The sequence below is a fragment of the Phyllopteryx taeniolatus genome, chromosome 3, assembly GCF_024500385.1.
Source record: "Phyllopteryx taeniolatus isolate TA_2022b chromosome 3, UOR_Ptae_1.2, whole genome shotgun sequence".
Lineage (NCBI taxonomy): Eukaryota > Metazoa > Chordata > Actinopteri > Syngnathiformes > Syngnathidae > Phyllopteryx > Phyllopteryx taeniolatus.
This window is the reverse complement of record NC_084504.1, coordinates 5,058,837-5,080,878: the sequence shown is the minus strand read 5'-3', so window position 1 is coordinate 5,080,878 and position 22,042 is coordinate 5,058,837. Positions and strand designations below refer to the sequence as shown.

Below are 22,042 nucleotides of genomic sequence, written 5' to 3'. Positions count from 1 at the left end.
GACAGGTGAGGCAGAGAGAGAAAATAACGTAATGATTAAATCAAATTTGTGTTTTTAGACACTTTTAATATGCATTTAATCACATTCACATTGTGAGGCGAATGTATTTAATAGGTGTGCTACATATTTAGTTTTCCTCTTTGCGTAAAACATAAAAGAACATTGACCTTTGAACAGTTTATCATCTTTATAATTCTGGAGGTTTGATTTTATGGTACATTCAGTTATGTAGGTTGTCATATGAGGTGAAATGGTCTACATTTGTCATGAGGTCAATATGGTATGGTCTGGGGCGTTTCCACATACAGTCCCCTCCAAAAGTATTGGAATCGCAACGTCAATTCCTTTGTTATTGTTGTATACTGAAGACATTTGGGTTTCAGATCAAAAAACGGATATGAGACAAGAGTTCGGAATGCCAGCTTTTATTTCATGGTATTTACATCGAGATGTGTTAAACAACTCAGGACAGAACTTTGGTTTGAAGCCACCGACTTTTCAAGTGAGCAAAAATATTGGGACATTGGCCAGCGACCAGTTCAGGGTGTACCTTGTCTCTCGTCAGAAGATAGCTGGGATAGGCTCCAGCACGGCCGCGACCCGCATGAGGAGAAGCGGTACAGAAAATGAATAACATTTAATATTTGGTGGCATAACGCTTAATTGCAATAACTGCATAAAGCCTGACCTTCACCAGACTGCTGCATTCTTCATTTGAAATGCTCTTCTAGGCCTTTACTGCAGTCTCTTTCAGTTCTTGTTTGTTTCTGGGGGTTTCTCCCTTCAGTCTCCTCACATTGATTTACTTTGTGTATTAAATGCGCAATATAAATAAATTTGACTTGCCCTGCCAAACACATTTCCTAAGTAATCTTCCCAACACTGGCTGTACAATAGATCAATACATATCATAGTGCAATATAAATGTCTACTGTACAATATAACGCCCTATTATGTATATTGTTATTTACAGTGGGTACAGAAACTATTCAGACCCCCTAAAAATTTTCACTCATTTGCTAAAATCATTTAAGTTCATTTTTTCCCCTCATTAATGTACACACAGAACCCCATATTGACAGAAAAAACGGAATTGTTGAAATTTCTGCAGAATAATTAAAAAAGAAAAACTGAAACCTCACACAACCATAACTGTTCAGACCCTTTGCTGTGACACACATTTAACTCAGGTGCTGTCCCTTTCTTCTGATCATCCTTGAGATGGTTCTAAACCTTCATTGGAGTCCAGCTGTGTTTGTTTATACCGATTGGACTTGATTAGGAAAGCCACACACTTGTCTATATCAGACCTTACAGCTCACAGTGCATGTCAGCGCAAAAGAGAAACATGAGGTCAAAGGAACTGTCTCAAGAACTCAGAGACAGAATTGGGGCAAGGCACAGATCTGGCCAAGGTTACAAACAAAATTCTGCTGCACTTAAGGTTCCTCCATAATCCTTACATGGAAGACGTTTGGGATGACCAGAAACCTTTGTAGAGCTGGCCGTCTGGCCAAACTGAGCAATCGGGAGAGAAGAGCCTTGGTGAGAGAAGAACCCAAAGATCACTGTGGCTGAGCTCCAGAGATGCAGTCAGGAGATGGGAGTAAGTTCTTGAAAGTCAACCATCACTGCTGCCCGCCACCAGTCAGGGCTTTATGGCAGAGTGGCACGACGGAAGCCTCTTCTGAATGCAAGACAGCCCGCATGGAGTTTGCTAAAAAACACCTGAAGGACTCCAAGATGGTGAGAAATAAAATTCTCTGGTCTGATGAGACCAAGATAGAACTTTTTGGCCTTAATTCTAAGCGGCATGTGTGGAGAAAACCAGGCACTGCTCATCACCTGTCCAATACAGTCCCAACAGTGAAGCATGGTGTCGGCAGCATTATGCTGTGGGGGTGTTTTTCAGCTGCAGGGACAGGACGACTGGTTGCAATCAAAGGAAAGATGGATGCGGCCAAATACAGGGATATCCTGGACGAAAACCTTCTCCAGAGTGCTCAGGACCTCAGACCGAAGGTTCACCTTCCAACAAGACAATGACCCTAAGCACAGAGCTAAAATAACGAAGGAGTGGCTTCAGAACAACTCCGTGACTGTTCTTGAATGGCCCAGCCCGAGCCCTGACTTAAACCCAATTGAGCATCTCTGGAAAGACCTGAACATGGCTGTCCACCAACGTTCACCATCCAACCTGACAGAACTGGAGAGGATCTGCAAGGAGGAATGGCAGAGGATCCCCAAATCCAGGTGTGAAAAAGTTGTTGCATCATTCCAACAAAGACTCATGGCTGTATTAGCTCAAAAGTGTGCTTCTACTAAATTCTGAGCAAAGGGTCTGAATACTTATGGCTGTGTGATATTTAAGTTTTACTTTTTTAATAATTCTGCAAAAATTTCAACAAACCTGTTTTTCTCTGTCAATATGCGGTGCTGTGTGTACATTAATGAGGGAAAAAAATAACTTAAATTATTTATATATATATATATATATATATATATATATATAAATCGGCGGCACGGTGGCCGACTGGTTACAGCGTCAGCCTCACAGTTCTGAGGACCCGGGTACAATCCCCGGCCCCGCCTGTGTGGAGTTTGCATGTTCTCCCCGTGCCTGCGTGGGTTTTCTCCGGGTACTCCGGTTTCCTCCCACATCCTAAAAACATGCATTAATTGGAGACTCTAAATTGCCCGTAGGCATGACTGTGAGTGCGAATGGTTGTTTGTTTCTATGTGCCCTGCGATTGGCTGGCAACCAGTTCAGGGTGTACCCCGCCTCCTGCCCGATGACAGCTGGGATAGGCTCCAGCACGCCCGCGACCCTAGCGAGGAAAAGCGGCTCAGAAAATGGATGGATGGATATATATAAATCCCCTCAGGGGTCTAAACTGAGAGCTACTTCTTGGGTAGTGATTAATGCAAAGGGCTGCCAGTTCGAAACACACTTCAGAAATGACTAATTTGTTCAAATTACCTTTAATTATATGTTGGAATTAAGATTCATTTTTTTGGAAGACAATGTTCATGTAAATTATTTCTCACAATAATTATCAACAATGATTTTACAAGGTAGGAAACAGATAAATATCAATATGTAACACTATGTCTATACATTTCTCCAAGTGTTTAGATTTTCAAATGATAATTTCTACAATATTTGATTTCCTAGGAAATCACAACATCCCATCACTGGTGAGCTATTTTTAGAACAGGCCCAGGGGCTACTCATGTGGTCCTTGGGGGCGACCTGGTGTCAGCGGTCACCATGTTGGTGACCCCTTTCCTACATTCACCACTGCCACTGAGTATTAATTATTTTCAGAGGGTCCCTCATTGTAGATTGACCACAGACTGATACGTTGGTCTTTGGATCCAGCAGCCAGAAATCTTTGCCCGGGGTCCTTGTGGTCGGAGAATGCAACGCTGAGCACCATGTCACTGTGGTACTGCAGGACTGCCAGAGGTCGCAGCTTCTTCCAGCCAAATATCCGTACCCGGTGGTCCCAGCCTGCTGATGCTAACAGTTTACCATCTCCTCTAATACTCAGCTGGGAAATGCCAGGGTTGGTTAGAGTCACGCAGTTTTGGAGCTACCAAGAACATAGAAAGGAAAGAAATCAATCTCAGTGCTTTTCATTCAAATATTCAAATATGAAAAAAAAATGAAAATTAAATTCATCCATTACTACTTCTTTCCCTCTATTAGTATTTTGAGAACATTTGGAGCGTGTTCATTTCTTCCCATAGCACTTCATTCTCTTCTCTAGTCCATTAAAAACAAATATATTGAAGGACTGCAATGTCATAGAGCAGTGTTCCCCAAACTTCTATGCACCGCGGACCGGTTAGGAGTCCGCATTTTCTGTGTGTGTGTGTGTGTGTATATATATATATATATATATATATATATATATATATATATATATATATGACATTAAATATCTTGTCTTTGTAGTGTATTCAATTAAATATAGGTTGAACATGATTTGCAAATCATTGTATTCTGTTTTTATTTATGTTTAACACAGCGTCCCAACTTCATTGGAATTGGGGTTGTATATAAATTGGTCACTCTTTCTCTGTGGCCCGGTAACAAATGCCTCACGGCCCGGTACCGGTCCGCGGACCGGTGGTTGGGGACCACTGTCATAGAGGACGGGATAAATTCTACAACATTAAATAAGGACTGTTTTCAGACTTCTGTGAAAAAGCTGTATTAAGTTGAAATTGTTGGTTTTCTCAAATTGTGTCACCCAACTCATTTTCCTGTAAAAATAATAAAAAATATGAAATATATTATAATATACATTGCAAAAACTCTAGAAGCCAATTGGGCTTGCCATGCAAATAAGAAAAAAAATGCTGCATTATAAATTGAATTTTCCCTTCGGGGATTAAGAATGAATTCAATGAAAAACATTAAAATTGAATCTACTAAATAGGTGAGTAAATCAATTAATTACTTATTTCCAGCCAAACATAAACAACACAAACAATGACAGAGAGATTATCAGGTGCTCTGTTGACAGAGGTCCAAGAGTGACGTTAGATTTCTACTGAATTTGTATTTATTTTTTTAAATTTAAAATTTTATTTTTTTTAAAATGTAATTGAATTGAATTTAAATGTATTTAGAATTGCAGGCCGGGGCCCCGTAAACTCCCAAGTCTCAATCATCAAGTATAAAATATTATGGCATGAGGGCCATGACCAAATCTCTCCACGTCCCTTTATTTGCTTTGGAGTTAAAAGGGGGCTCCATTGGAAGCACGATGGGGCTTGAGTTACACTTGTAACAGTTTGCAAGCAAGAGAGACGCCATCTTGGTGAAATGCTTGTTTGCCGACGAGTTGTTGCTCTAAGCGCCTCTGATGAATTTCATTTGCACTGAAAGGTCTGGTCAGCAAAAGCAGAGAACTGATTAATTCGCATTTTGTAATGTCTGCCTGCTAAAGATTAGCCACAGCTCCTTTCCTCCGTGAACTTCACTGTTTCAAGAAGTCTCGCTAAGGAGCACCATTTTGACATCCTATAATAAATGATCCCAATCTGAAGGACCTTTTGGAGGTGGGCATTCCTTGGAAGAGAAACGTGCTCTTCCTGCTAGCTGGGGATCTCAGCTGGATCACTCCATGAAGCGCACACATCTGGATTTGGGGGGATGAAATTAAACTGGACAGCGTAAAATTGACTTCATGGCTTGTGTCTAAGGAGACTAATGGCCTGGCATAGAAAGATATGTTGCCGATTTTATCTGCTCCTGTTCCGGGCTGGAACTATACACAAGCTGCATGTGGAAGATATAAGCCAGGTACTCACTGCCAAAGTGGATAAAGAGGAATGCTAGTGAAAGAGAGCAGAGAGGAATGCCACTGATCAGAAAAAGAAAGCTTTGGTCAGAAATACGATTTCACTTTTTTTTTTTTTTTTTTTTGGGGCGGGGGGTAATATTAATCAAGCCATCATCACTGGTACCAACAGTGTCGGTGTGTGGCTGCTTTGACCAAACAAGCCAAGGCGCACTGATGCAGAGAAAACTTCGGGGTGACAGATTGTTTGGAGGTTTGTTATTACCTCAAGAAGTTGGTATGCCACGACCTCTCGCCATCTGGTTTGAATTAGAGGCCTGATAATGATGGGTTAAAGTGTCTGTTTGTGTTTGTTTTTCATCCCAAAATTTGAGTCAGGAAAGGTCATTTGTTTTATTAAAGGGTTAATTTTAAACTAACTCCTAATGATACACTAATGGACATTGAGTTAATATCATTTCTCGCTGCGAATGGAAGACATTGTAATTTACAACTGGGTTCAGTGTTTTGTTTTGTGTTTTCTAATATATTTTTAACCTATTTAACAGCAGATCAAATGTAAGACTACCATAAAAGGGAGGAATCTAACACTATCTTGCGCATTTGGCAGAGACGATAGGGCCCCAAAATGATCTGAAATTACTGCTTCTCTGACAGAAGAGTCAAAAAAGTTGACTTTTTTTTTTTCTAAGGTTCACTGCAATTCAAATGCGATTTGAGTTGTAATCATTGTTGCAAACTAATGTTTCCTTGAATTAGCGTATCATTGTCAAGATATAATTTGGCATTTGTGCTGTCGAGTTAACCATGTTGCTCTCAAAAAGCAACAAGAAATTGCATTCTATTTTGAATAAGTATTATTTAATCCAGACATAAATCCACAATCTACCCACTTTTATTACTTACTGTTGTATTTAATGTATCAAAGTGTGACGTTTTATAATAAAAATGACAATACCTTTGCCATCAATTGTTTTATTAGTCCAAGTATTCTTCTTTTTACTGTCTTACAGTGTTATTGCTGATAAAAACATTTGACTTCATCATTGTTTTAAAGACTCAAAAGCTGAAATGTTTGCTTCCTCATTTTTCTTGAGGCTACCAGTTCTGCTCAGAGACATTCCTTAGGCCCGAACACATCAAACATAAACTCACCCTTTATGATCTCTTTGTAGCATTTTATGGACATAAGACACGTTCAGAAGCGTCCAGTTGGCAACCATCACTCGAACCTTGCTCTACTCCCCCCCCCCACCTCATCTTTACTTCAGTCTTGTCGTTCATGCTGATCCACTGAAACATCCCATCATCGCTCACTCACTTGAGCCTATCGACTGGAAGGCTTTTCACAGGCATATCTGACACACCCTGGCCCTGAATCACATTCGCGAAGCACATTACAGCCTTTTGTCGCCTTGCCTGTCAGAGCTCGGCTCTGGCTGACAAGAGGCGGTTGTGTCAAACAGGTGAGCACTTCCATTCAGAAAACGACAGAATGGTTCTCAATAAGAAGACCTGTAATTTTTATGACAGGCCTCGCCTTGATCCATTGTCAGCTGAATGAACTTCAATTTCACAGAAGACACGAAACCGAGATTCCCAACTGCACTGTGCCGCAAGAGATCAACAGGAGTGCCGTGGGAAATTACCCGGTTTCACTCAATTGGTCCAAAAATTATTATTTAAGATCTGTGACGTGTGTCTTTCTTTAATTTCTGCAAGTATATCAGGGTTGTGTTCAATGAAACAGGCCCACATTTTGTAAATAAGTACATCTGTAAGTAAACTGAGATATCATTACTGAAGTACCTTTTGTGACATTTTTGTTTGGGCGCTGTGCGATTTTGTAATGTAAAATATGTCTTGGCTCAATCAAGGTTGGGAAACTGCTAGAGAAACTGAATACTTTGTCATTGAAGTGACAAAAAGGGTGTGGGGTTGCACCTGTAGAGAACTGTCAAGTGTCTCAGAGAAGGATTGCTGTCAGCCATGCTTGATTTATACTGCTAATCTTCCCCTGTTGATTCCTGTTTTCTCTGTCCACTCGGCAGCCCTTTTTCTTTTTCTCCCACCTAGAGGAACCTATCACTGCTCTGTCAGAACATTTGAGTGACCGCCTCAATATATGTCTATCCAACTTAACAGCTTGTAAATCCTGACATCCACACCTGTATAGTCTAGTCCAACAAAACATAAACTCACAGGAAATCAGTGGGAGAAAAAAAAGCTGAAGATGATGCTTCATTACTACAAGCATATATTAGGGCGGTCAGGTCATGCAGCAGATAAAGACAGCTGAGAGCCATGTGTATCACATTAACCTCAATTCCTGAACATATCTGTCTTTATCTGGCCTTGATAAGGTTACTTTCAAAAAACATTCAGCTTCACTAAATCACCACTGCGCTGTGTTTTGTCTCATTTAGTTTTTCCTTCATTTCACAACTCGGAACATCTATCTGCCCTGCCAGCCAATAGGGGCCATGTTGAAGCAGTAATTCATGGGGAGTGGGATACTGTGGCACTTACAGCCTCCTCAACCTTTATTGCAGCTTCCCACTGTGTCTACTGTTCCCTTTACTGCAGATGTGTTTTTTGTTTGGTTAAGGGGCCTCCAAGGTTTTGATATTTTTATTACCTCTCAGGGGTCATCCGTCAGGACCTGAGGCCCGGGTGCGCCACCCAGCAGTTCCCTCACTGCCCACCCTCCAACGACTGCCACACAAAAATACTTCTGTGGGGGGAACTGAGCATTGCTGTCTGGACTTCACACTGAGCTGCACTTAGGGGTAATTTAAAAGCCCCTGATGGTTTCTTTTGCTCTCCATGTGCTTTTTTCCTGTTATCTTCATCCTGGATTACATACTGAATCAATATTTTGTTGCTTAAGCAAAATAAACAAAATGATCATTTTCTCATTTGGTATAGCAAATAAAAGCCACAATAGTACAGTTGCAGACACATTTTAAATGTGAAACAAAAGCAAGGGTTCATAAAATATTTGTAATTCAAGCATTCATTTCTGAGAAGCCCTGGACAACACCCTTCAGTGTACCGATCAGCTCCAGGTTCCTCACCAGCTCTGATTCATAGGGGTTGGCTCAAAAATGGAAGCCTTCCCTTTTGCTCATGAAATCCAGAGAATATATGGCTTCTAGTGAGGCGCTAGGTCTCTCAGGTGTTGACTGTTACGTAAAATGAATTGTACATTCTAAACTCAAGTGATCTTTTTGATGCATTTGCCTCGATATTGTATTCGTGAAAAGTGTGGGCATCTGTGTGAGAGTAGATGTATGTACTGCTGGAATGCATTTTAAGTTTACTTTAAATGCTAAATCAGCAAACATGCAAACACCAAAGGCATGAAAAAGGAGACCAAAAAAAGACATTGTTTCTGGGGGGATTCCCCGGGCCCCCGCAGAGAATGTTTTTTAAATTTTAACATAAATTAAGCAATCTGGAAGACTCTGGAGAGTACAATAAGGGAAAAAAGTATATAATTCTTCACGCAGAAAACCATTTATTTCATCCATCCACCCATCCATGTTGATGCCCACATTTAAGATTAAAAATAAATTTGCCTCATTTCTTTGCTTTTTTGTTTTGGCCTCCAACTTGAGCCAGGCACATCTCCACCTGCACCTAATTCTTGCTTCAAGCTGTGCCACATGACTAGCATCCTGCTCTTTAAGCACTCTCACTCTGGAAAAGAATTGACGAAAATCATTGTCTGTTTCACTTCATTTTTCACTATTACCAACTTCAAAGGCTAATCCCAAATGCATCCTCCAGGAAAATATTAAGTACAATATTTTTCTGTTTTTATTGTCCATTCTGAATTTGAAGTTAGTTCATTCTGTGTTGTGACATAATCCCTAACATCGCTCCGTCGCTCAATACATTTAACATTAACATCCGTAAACTAATTGGATAATTGTAGGCGTCGTTTCCTAATTAATACAAGATGTACTTGCGGATCAACTCTCGTTGCCGGTGTTACGTGTGCTTCGCGGTTCCGCTGGGACCACAACTAGGGCCACGACCCGCAGCGCCTCAACGTGAAAATACAAAAGACCAGTGCAACAAATACAACACGGGCTGATCTGATGAGCAAAAATGTTGCTTAAACGTAAGAGTAGCAATAGAGGACGTCCGCTCCAGAGGTGGGCAGAGTAGCCAAATATTGTACTCAACTAAGAGAAACTGTTACTTGAGTAAATAGTGAGTAACTTCAGATTTTTTTAACCACAGCATGAACATCAGTAAAAAAAAAAATATATATATATATAATGTGAACATGCAAATTCTGACTTTGCTCTGTGTGTGTGTGTGTGCGTGTGTATGTATGCACAGTCAAAACTACAACAACACATCTGCAATTTACTGCACGGTGTTTTCTAAAGGTATAAGTGAGCTGAAACATCCACATTTGGGCAGACAGTGCCAGTAAAATACTACAATACATGAAAGCTGTTGTTTTTGTTCGTCTAAATGTAAACACGAGTAGCACGCCGTTGCCTTCATGGTAACGACGACCTTCCCAACATGGTGGTCACTTGGGACGACGATTAGCCGGGGTGGCTTATGTAGTGTTAATACCTATGCCCGGGAAGCCCAATAGAAGACTTTGTGTGAGGTCATGTGACTTTCTTGTGTCGTTTGATTGGTGAACTAGACTTAAACGTCACTAGTGCTTAAATTGGACTGAAGCAAGCGCCCAATGCGGAAGTTGAAGTCTTAGTCTCGCGCACGAAATACTTGATAAATGAGCAATAATTGATAAAGAAAAGTAGCGAGCGACGTTTAGATCGTTGTAACGGAGTAACAGTACCGTTACTTCTTCTGTTTTTAGATTGGGTGGCACTCTAATAATATTATCCATGCCTAATGAATGACTATGTGAGGTTATGTGGATTGTTGCAGTCCTGAATGACATCCATAGTGCACTTGGCCCCTGGCCCCAGATAAACTGTGTATAACCAACAACTAATTTATAGTTCAGGGCCTTCCATGCATTCCAAGTTCCACTTTTTAATTTTTTTTATTTCACCAGCTTTGTTAACCATCCATCCATCCATCCTCTGTACCGCTTATCCTCACTAGGATCGCAGGCATGCTGGAGCATATCCCAGCTATCTTCGGGCGAGAGGCAGGTACATCCTGAACTGGTTGCCATCCAATCGCAGGGCACATATAAACAAACAACCATTCTCACTCACATACACACCTACGGGCAATTTAGAGTCTTCAATCAACCTACCACGCGTTTATTTGGGATGTGGGAGGAAAACGGAGTGCCTGGAGAAAACCCACACAGGCACAGGGAGAACATGCAAACTCCACACAGGCGAGGCCGGGATTTGAACCCCGGTCCTCAGAACTGTGAGGCAGATGCGGCCACCATGACGCCCTTTGTTAACCAATCAATGGATTCAGTATCATCTGCGATCCAGGGTTTACCCTGCCTCTCGCCTGAAGTCTGCTGGGAGAGGTTCCAACTCACCCGCGACCTTGAGGATAAGCGGTATAGAAGAGAGATGGCTTCAATATTGTTAACATTGGCATCGTGATGCATCAAGGAACCTCTAAAATTAGGCAATGCTCTTCATCTTCCATCGCAATAATCTCATAATGCCTTTTATATAACTAATCCCTGTTATGGAAACAATAACTAAAAATATAACGACTGCCTGTAATTTTAGTATCCACAAACCTTCAGGTTATTCTGCCCGTCCAGGATCCATGAGGAGAGTTTATTGTCCGAAGAAGCCGATATGCCCCTCAGACTTTCTGTGTCAAAGGTCAGACACATGACAGGCTCAAGGTGGACTTTGGTTTGACTCAGAATGGACCTCTGGGTTATGTCCCATAACAACAGTGACCCATCCTCATACCCGGCCAGCAAGAGGGGTCCAGGACCTGATTGTGGCTAAAGGTGAAAGAGGATGATAACAGAAAGAGGGAAAGCCAGTGAGCATTAAGAGAACTTTATTGCCAAAATGGACTTAACTGCTGTGTTATACTGGAAGCTGAGCAGAGCAGAGGTTATCTTTCTGGAAGCTCTTGCTGACACCCGCAGAGTCGCTGTGGGCTTCATTCATCAGCCTGCTGTTCTCTCTTAACAGCACTCCATTACCCCAGTACTCACTTTACTCCTCGTCTATATTACTGAGACATGGGGGCTTGGTACGGACTAATACTGTATTCAGAAGTACTGTTTTTTCTGAAGCATCTTGTTTAGTTGCCAAATATTTGGAAATAGTTAATTTTAATCAAAAACAAGCATTCAGCTAGCTACAATTTTAAACACAAAAACATTTCCTTTGAAATTATATGGTAGTGTAGATACTGTGGCTCAAACTATCAATTTGTATTCCTGCAGTGCAATAAATTGTAGTCTTTATTTAGAAACATAGCCAAATTTGAACAACAACAAAATATTATCTAATTAGCTGCAATTATTTTTGGTCACTATTCCATTACAGACGATCCACATGTAAAACGCAAATTGTGAATTAATCTCTATGACATTTGGAAGACAACAAATATTACATCCATCCATCCATCCATTTTCTTTACCGCTTCTCCTCACTAGGGTCGCGGGCTGCCGGGGCCTATCCCAGCTATCTTCGGGCAGGAGGCGGGGTACACCCCAAACCGGTCGCCAGCCAATTGCAGGGCACATAGAAACAAACAACCAGTCGCACTCACATTCACACCTATGGGCAATTTAGAGCCCTCAATCAACCTACCACGCATGTTTTTTGGGATGTGGGAGGAAACCGGAGTACCTGGAGAAAACCCACGCAGGCACGGGGAGAACATGCAAACTCCACACAGGCGGGGCCGGGATTTGAACCCCGGTCCCTAGAACTGTGAGGCAGATGTGCTAACCAGTCGATCACCGTGCCGGCACAAATATTACAAAATGAGCAGAAATGTAAGAGACACATATTAAGCAAAGCTTGAAAGGATGATGAAGCTATGTTCTTATGTAGTTGGCAGTCAGTGATAACCTCTCAGTGCCTCCTGCCTTCTAATAAATAGTGTTTAGGATTAGACAGGCACAAGGGTGGTGCAAAGTTTCCAATGCACAGAGCTTGTAAATTACTTAAATGAAAGAGAATAAACAGGTGAGCTGATAAAAAAGCTGGGATTCCTATCTCTTCCAGTGGGAGGAAAGGACACGAAAGAGTGGAAGTAGAGAATTAATGGCGATAGAGAAGGAGAGAGCTACAACTTGTGCGTTTCACCATTAACATTTTCTTGAAATACCACAAAAAACGTTACAAAGAATACATTTACATATCACTACATATTTGACATATGACGACTTCACAGCACAAATGTGTGCCTTTAAATTACCAGAAATAAGGAGAGAAGCAAATCTTTTCCATATGTGCCAGAAGGGGAAGATATTTTCATCCATCTTCGAGTCCTCCTCTCACTTAACACAATATATTTATCTTCTTCAACTTTTAAACAAATTACAGACAGAGTCATGTATTCCCTCCAAACACATTATCCAGGATTAACACTAAGGGATTCAGAAAACAAATAAAAACAAGTGAAAATCAGTGGCCTCTACTTGCCACCAGGGTCTGGGCTAAGCGTTCCAGGCTTGGGGCCCACCATTTCACTTAAATGTAGGACCTCCTTGATTGACGATGTTATGGGTCAGAGGTCAGGGAACCCTGGGTAGACACCTAATTCATTATATCCTACACAGGCTTTTCTACACAAGGGCTCTCTGCTGGAATGGGGCTGAGGCTATGGGAGAAGATTCATCATGCACAACAGCTGGAAAGATGGATTGATGGTGACTGGTGAGAGATGCATAAAGTTACACTGGACTTCTCTAAAATGGCATTTCGAGAATATTGTAAATTTTTGGAGCAAACGCTGAATGCATTTGAGATCCATTTACTCACTCTTCCTAGTGCCAATCACTGTAAAAAGTTATGTTTCAAATGATGATTGTTGGTTGGTTTGTTCATTAGTTATTTATTTAACAGTATTAGGTAAAAGCTACTTCTGTATTAATCTTTGAGAGTAGCAGGTATCTTTTGGCTTCTTCCATCCTGTGTGCAGATTAAAGCTAGGGGACATGCAAAAGTGTGCGTTCTAAAAATGTGTCTGTGAGGGAGACATTCTGCACTTCCACCTCAAAGTTACCTAACAGTGAGGGGCTAATTAACATAATTACCACCCCCACACAGAGTTCCTCAGTCAATGGCATGATCATGTAGGCTGGCATAAATTCCAGAGCAAAAGAGGAACTTTGACACGGCTGCCGAAGCGCTAGGCATGGAACGGTTTCAGATTGCGACGGTACGATAACCTTGAGAAAAAATATCACGGTAACACAGTCTCACAGTATTTAAATTGCAGCTCTAAAATCTATTATTTGGAAAAATTTGGGTAAATAAAAATAACTTTCCCCCTCCCTGAGCCGTCACCTTATCCTGGTGGAGGTGTTTCTGTGTCCCAGTGATCCTAGGAGCTAGGTTTTCAGGGGCTTCACCCCCCTTGTAGGGTCACCCATGGCAAACAGGGCCTACGTGAAGGACCAGACAAAGTACAGCTCAGAGACCCCTTATGACAAATAAAATTAATGGATCTACAGTAGGTTTCCCTCTGGAGCCAGGCCTGGAGGTGGGGCTCGAATGCCAATGCCTGGTGGCCGGGCCTACAACTATGGGGCCCGGCCGAACACATCCCGAAGAGGCAACGTGGGACCCCCTTCCCATGGGCTCACCACCTGTGGAAGGGGGAAAGAGGGTCAGGTGTGCAGTGAGCTTGGTGGCGGTCGAAGGCAGGGAACTTTGCAGTCTGACCCCCAGCTACAGAAACTCGTGCTAGGGACGTGGACCTCTCTGGCAGTAAAGGAGCCCAAGCTGGTGTGCGAGGTTGAGAAGATCCGACTAGATATAGACGGGCTCACTTCCACACACAAGTTGGGCTTTGGTACCAGTCCTCTTGAGAGGGGTTGGAATCTCTTCCACTCTGGAGTTCCCCACGGTCAGAGGCGATGAGCAGGTGTGGGCATAGTTATTGTCCCTCGGCTCGGTGTCTGTACGTTGGGTCATCCTGGTGGACGAGAGGGTATACTCTCTCCGCCTTCGCACCAAAAGGGGACAGTTCATGACTGTTGTTTGTGCCTATGCACCAAACAGTAGTTCAGAGTACCCATCCTTTTTGGAGTCTTTGTAAGGGGTGCTGGAGAGTGGTCCTGCTGGGGACTCCCTCGTTCTGCTGGGAGATTTCAATGCTCGCGTGGGCAATGACCCTAAGACCTGGAGGGGCATGATTGGGAGGAACGGCCACCCCACCACCACCAGAACCCGACTGGCGTTCTGTTATTGGACTTCTGTGCTCGTCAGGGATTGTCCATAATGAACACTATGTTCAGACATAAGGGTGCCCGCATGTGAACTTGGCACCAGGACACCCTAGGCCGCAGTCTGATGATCGACTTTGTGGTCATGTCATCAGACTTGCGGTCGCATGTATTTAACACTCGGATGAAGAGAGTGGCGGAACTGTCAATCCATCACCACCTAGTGGTGTGTTGGCTCCGATGGTGAGGGAAGATGCTGGTCTGAACTGGCAGACCCAAAGGTATTGTGAGGGTCTCTTGGGAATGTCTGGCAGAGTCCCCTGTCAGAAGGAGCTTCAACTCCCACCGAGGAACATTGAGTCCGAGTGGACCATGTTCTGCGCCTCCATTGTTGAGGCAGCTGACCGGAGCTGTGGCAGTAAGGTGGTAGGTGCCTGTCATGGCGGCAATCCCCGAACCCACCCACCGTTCCCCGATGTGCCGGCACAGCAACGCAGTACACCAGCTGCATGTGATATAGTGTTCATTCACTAATAGATTCCATAGACATGTTATAGGATTTAATTGCTTGTGCTGGGTCCACTAATGATAACACAGGTTGTATTAAGATATAATGTCACAGGTTCTTTTAGGTGTTTAGACACTTCTGGCTAATTCTGGCTTTTTTAACCATGTGTATTTCATGTGTTTTATGAAATTGCATTGTCCCCTTTCAAATAAACTGATTAATAATAATAGCATCCCACCGCAGCACTCAGCAGTCGCACTGCCTTGCTCATTTCCCACATCCTGTCATGCCCTGCCATTTTTTGTCCTCTCTCATCTTGTCCCATTGGTTCATTGTTGCTTGTCCTCACCGGGTGTGTGTGTGTGTCCCCCGTTTACAAATAAGAACACGATTTGACTTTGTAACGTTAGTTGTAGTCAAATATCTAGATTGTCCAACTATTGTTCTGCAGTGGTTCGCACCCCTATTCCCCTTGTCATTTCTGTCCATTTGAAAATAACTTGTATTAATTAACTTTCCTAACTATTTCAATTATTTATAATTATCACATACCTAGATCAATTCATATTCTAAAATTACTTCTCCCCTTCCATTATAATCTATATTTCTAAACTCTCACAATCCTAACATCCCCTATACCAATATTACATATATCAATATATTTCACCCCCCACACAAAATTTAATTCCCCCACATATACAAAACAAACAACTCCTAACCTATCCCACTACCAACCTACTTATCAAAATAAAAAACAAAAACACCCACACACCCAAAATACACCCCAACCATCAATTATTCCACCCACACCCACCCTCCAAATCGCAAAAACACCAAACCCATATCAACAATTCAAATCAATACCTTTCAATCCACCAAATCAATTCAAACATAAACCAACCCACCCCCCCCATCATCCCCACTAAAACAACAACCAATCAACCACAACCCCCCCCCCCACACATCCATTATCATCATCCCCACCTCCCATTCAAAATAATCCAAACCTTCATTAACCATACCCATCAACCCATATACTCCCTAACTCCCTCAACCTCAACAAAAAACCTCCATTACCCACATATATTAAACTACCACACCATCCCAATCACAAACACAATAATCATTTCCAAATAACAACAAACCCACCTCTAACCACTACAACAAACACTCACACACCCAAACAATTTGTCACTCATCTAACCCCACCTATAAATCCATAATAACACAATTCACACCGTTCCCAGTTTATTAATACACCCTATAACACATTACCATTCCCCTCTATTTTTTTAATAGTTCTCAGCATAAAACTATACCAACTTAACCTTAAAAATAATAATAAACACACACTAACATCGCTTTCAAACCCATATCATAACTTAAAATAAATTATCTTTTTATATTCATAAATTACTACAACGGCTGCACACCATTGCTTTTTGCCAAACATTAATTCTATTCTGTTTTTATTTATGTTTAACACAATGACCCAACTTCTTTGGAATTTGGGTTGTATTATTTCTAGATATGTATGAGTAATTAGGTACTACACCTGTGCACAATGATTGTTTGAACTACATGTTTGTCTTTTGAGGTGTTTGACTTTGAAGTTCCGCTGTAAACAATTAAAGAGAAGAGGCTTAAAGCAGTATTAGTAGTAGCAGTATCTGCGCCCATCAATCTGGTTAATGATAGAGGTGCAACGATTATTCGACAACTAATTGTTATCAAATTAATCGATAATTGTTTAGATAAACGATAAATTATTTTGAGACATTGTTTAACTTAAAATTGTCCAAATTCATGGAATTTCAGCCTCTCAACAGTAAATATTCTCAGATTTCTGTCGTCTTCCATGAAAGCACACTGATTCATTCTTCTTTTACTTTGGAAAACAATGGTCAATATTTTTTGCCTATTTTTTAACGGACCAAACCAGTAACTGAATCATTATCAATTTATGTTTGTGCATTTTCTCCACCGTCAATTTAAAATAATGTCTTGTTTTTGAATAAAATGAAGGAAATTAAAAAAATTATTTTTTAATCTGATTCATCTATTGATTGAAAGAATAATCGATTATTAAAATAATCTGTCTTCCTCCGCAACGCTAGGTGGCAACAGTGATTCTTTTAGGTCATTGGGTGGGGACACGGAAGATGGGGTTACTACTTGCAAAGTTAAATGATAGCTGCGAGAGACCGCTGTCTCGTATGTGTGGTAACAATTTTTAAAACATTTTTTTGCACAAAGGACATCTGCTTTGGCTTTCAGACTGGGCCAAAGGTTCACCTTCCAACAAGACAATGAGCCTAAGCACACAGCTAAAATAACGAAGGAGTGGCTTCAGAATAACTCCGTGACTGTTCTTGAATGGCCCAGCCAGACCCCTGACTTAAACTCAATTGAGCATGTCTGGAGAGACCTGAAAATGGCTGCCCACCAACGTTCACCAGCCAACCTGACAGAACTGGAGAAGATCTACAAGGAGGAATGGCAGAGGATCCCCAAATCCAGGTGTGAAAAATTTGTTACATCATTCCCATAAAGACTCATGGCTGTATTAGCTCAAAAGGGTGCTTCTACTCAATACTGAGCAAAGGGTCTGAATACTTCCTTTTTTCTTTTTTAATAAATATGCGAAAAAGTTCAACAATTAAATTTTTTTCTGTCAAAATGGGGTGCTGTGTGTACATTAATGAGGGAAAAAATTAACTTAAATGGTTTTAGCAAATGGCTGCAATATAACAAAGAGTGAACAATTTAAGGGGGTCTGAATACTTTCCGTACCCACTGTATTTAAAAAAAACAATATTTCACAAATTCTGCCAGGGTTTGTAAACTTATGAGCACAACTGTACATATATGCAGTCACATGTACCCCTGTCATATTAGAACAAAAGTCTAGACTACACCTTTCTCATAACCTCTAGGTGCCGGTGGCATATTGGAATGAGAGTATAAACCTTTCTCACAACCTCCAGATGGCGGCATACATTTATAAAATTTTTCCATTCCCCCCTATACCTATGTATAATGCGCACGATTGACTTTTGACAATTTGGGAGGGGGGGTCCGAGGGGGGAATGGGCATTATACACAAGACATTACGGTGGATGCTAATCAAAATTAATCACAAGTGGGATGACATAATATGCAGTTTCGTGAAGTAAAAACGTCTTTGACAGTTATGGCAAAAATACTCCATCGTAGAAAATTGGTGCGGTGGTGTATGTAAATTAGCTGCATTATTGCATCAAAGTGGGGGAGAAATTCAGAGAAACAAATACACTCGTATACTTCTTAAGCGTGGTCTTAAATGGAATCAATTTCTAAACTTTTATTAGGGTAGTTCGAGGCACAGTTGAAGACTACCGGTGTATTACATTGTGTTTGTTTATTGTTATTGTAGGTGTTTTATTGTCCTGGAGTAACAAAATACAGATCCATCAAACTATCTTTTTCATTCAAATGTTAATTGGTTGGATGCATGATACGCAGATTTGCTGAGTCATCATGTCAAAGTCTACAACGTGATATTTCATAGATGTTATGGCGCTTTTTAAGCAGATGTTTTCTTTCTATCTATTCAATTTTTGAATTATTGAATTTATTTATATTCACTTTTCCAGCCTCCCTCCAGCTATAATGTGTTTAGACTTTACACCGATCTGATCGGCCTGATCCGTATCGGCCGACATTTAGCATTTTATGCTGATCGACTGATTGGGTTTTAATGTCATAATTCGCCGATCCGATCAATGACGTCATTGATTGGCTCCGCAAAAGACATTTACGGATACAGCCCTGTCTCAATTGTCCAATAAGTGTAAATTAATGTTTGATACAAAACATTTACACTTCAGTCAGGTAACACCTCTGCATCATTTCATTGTGCTGCTGCTGTTGCTATCAAAAATCAACAGCCACATAACCAGCAGCCTGTTTACTATTGTGGCTAGTTGAGGCCCTGTATGGCACTGTTCCAACATAAGGAACTAATCATTTCCTTGGGTTTGTGTCCACGATGTTGTCATGGCTACGAAGCATCAAGGTGATGAGCTGAGAGTGATGGATATCTGTATAGGAACATTTCCTTTTCCTCACCAGCCTCTGTTCACTACAAAAGCCTTGCAGATCATACATCACCACTGTTCCCCAGGCTGAGCCCTACATCACAAGTGAAGTCAAACCCACATGTGGGGGCACTTTCTTCCCACACTTTTCAAAGCTCTTGCTTTCGTAGCAAATCGGACATACAGTAAATTCTGTCGGGTTTAATACGTGGGCGGGAGTTTCTAATTAAGGCTGGGAGGGATGCAGAAGTCAGAACATAGTTGTATTTTTTAATGTTACCTTAAAATAGTGGGAAAAAAACCATATTTCATTGTCACAGCATAATCAATCATTTAATGCAGGGGTCTATAATAGGAATTTCCCGGTCCTACTTTTTCACTTCAGAGCCGATATTGATATTGCAGCCTTGAATTATGGCCGATACTGATATTGGTCCGATCCGATATCAGCAATAATGATTCGTACTTTACTTATTTTGTAGTACGGAATGTTAGAAAATGCTTGATGATTAGTCAAACAACAATAATCAGCAACAGTAGGTATGAGGAAAAACTGACTAAATTATTATTAACCAATGAGTTAAATAAAGTAAATAAAAAAAAAAGTGCTACAATTGAATAAAATAAAAATTATTAGGAAATCCTGAAAATTAACTTCAATAAAACCAATAACAAAAACACATATTTAAATTGCAACATAACCACTGCTTAACTTAAACATAAGCATAGTCTACATTTGAATAGATTAAATAAAAAATAAATTAGAAAACCATGAAAAATAATCGGAAGAAATATCAAATACAAATGGTACTTTTAAAGTGCAAAATAAAGTTCAATTCAGTTACGGTTATGACTGGACAGCTGTCAACTTCCAGAACAACTGGTCTAAATTTCCATATTTTTAAAATTCTGACAAAACATTACCCCGAGACAGTTTTTGCAGCATATTATGTAATAGGATAAAACTAATTCTGCATATTGTTCAACAGCAGAACATAATCATTACTCTATAATCATAATTGTTAATAAATTATGGCTTCAATATTTGTTATTTAAATGTATTTATTGCATCAACTTTGTAATGGCAGATGGAGTTGCACCCAAATGTGTAGTCCTGCATGCTATTTTTGTATTTCCTGTATCCACTATTGCTGCCGAAACGATGCAAATTTCCTCATTGTGTGGAGTTTGCATGTTCTCCCCGTGCCTGCGTGGGTTTTCTCCGGGTACTCCGGTTTCTTCCCACATCCCAAAAACATGCATGGTAGGTCAATTGGCGACTCTAAATTGCCCGTAGGTGTGAATGTGAGTTTGAATGGTTGTTTGTTTATATGTAGCCTGCGATTGGGTGGCGACCAGTTCAGGGTGTACCACGCCTCTCGCCCGAGGATAGCTGGGATAGGCTCCAGCACACCTGTGACCCTAGTGAGGATAAGCAGTACAGAACATGGATGGATGGGACTAATAAAGGTTACCTTATATTATAAATATTTATTATATTAATGTACTTTTAAAGTAATAGGCCCCGATTCGCAGGTGACGCAACGGTGACATACTAATTACTGTAATTTCCGGTTTCAGGTTCTGTATGCCTATGTAGCATTATTGTGTGTTTATTTTCTCTCCAGACCTGGTTCCAGCCAGACCTATGTGACAAGTGTACTGTATCACCTGATCGCTTATTTCGGTGTTTTTCGACTACATGTCACAATAGATTAGCAATTGGCATGGCTTCTCCGTCTTTCTCCTGTTAAGTACTCCTCATCCTGCCTTCGTGATAATGATACTTGTCAGATGTGTATCTTATTCGCTACCATGGAGGCGAGGATTAGTGACTTATGCTGCGTTGAGATGGGACGCGACGCAAACTTTTGCCTCTGCGGCTTGGCATCGTATTTAGCCAAGTCAGCCGTAGCTCATCGGTAACTGGGGCGGCGCAAAATAGCGTGCACCAAGCATTGGCCGATACGAACAGCACAAAGCAGGAAGGTTGGGTGACTGTTCAATGTGGACACGGCGTTTTTTTTTTTTTTTTTAACAATACAGTGCACAGAACCACGCGCTGGCTGCGGTTTTTGCTAGTGTCGTCGGCTATTTTAATTCAGTGACAAACGTGTTTATGCTGAAAATGCACTTTTGAGACATTTTTGAAAATTCGGTGCATCACTATATAAAGGCCTTTCTTGTATGGCCTACACACATTTACAACTTATGTGTCCAGAGGTGGAAGTGCCAGTAACAAAAGTTAAGTTAAAGTGTGCACACAGTGAGGCCTTCCATGGGCTTTGTCTGGGGAAGCAAAACAGAAGAAATATGCCGCATCTAGCATCAGCCTGAAATGATAGAGAATCACTAGGGGCTTTCAACTTTGAAGTTAGATGGCAGCATGTTATTGTTTCATTTGTTATGATATAATTGAACACGAGATAATTGATCATCAAGTTTCCTGGCATTCAGCTTTAAACCAAGTAGTCGTTCACAATCATAAATCAGCTGACGAACGTACTGTAATCATAGGGAAAATGTAAAATCATATAAATCATACACCAATGCAAACAAATGTCTGTGCCGAAATAAAAAAATAAATAATATAAAAATAAAAAAATCAATTTGAGGATATCTGTTCTGTGTTTATTAAAACACATTTTTTAAGCAACTCCCCACAAAGCTCAAAACACAACGCATCAATTATTAACCATGAAAATAATTACAGGGACTCGTTAATTTACAAAACAGAAAGAAAACTTGTGCTGGGATCAGATTGGATGTACAGCTGCAGGCTGATATATGACTGAGAACC

The 22,042-nt window shown here is 40.9% G+C and overlaps 1 protein-coding gene across 3 annotated transcripts in view; it reads right to left on the bottom strand.

Moving 5' to 3' along the window:
- Positions 1-409: 409 nt before the first annotated feature.
- The window catches only part of gnb1l (guanine nucleotide binding protein (G protein), beta polypeptide 1-like), a 49,352-nt gene continuing 27,719 nt past the window's right edge, over positions 410-22,042 (bottom strand). For all 3 annotated transcript variants that reach the window (XM_061766578.1, XM_061766579.1, XM_061766580.1), the window contains 2 exons: positions 11,029-11,244; positions 410-3,596 (listed from right to left, as the gene is read on the bottom strand). In XM_061766578.1, coding sequence (XP_061622562.1) covers positions 3,315-3,596; positions 11,029-11,244 — 498 coding nt within the window. In that variant the 3' untranslated portion in view covers positions 410-3,314. The remainder of the gene's footprint in view (positions 3,597-11,028; positions 11,245-22,042) is intronic.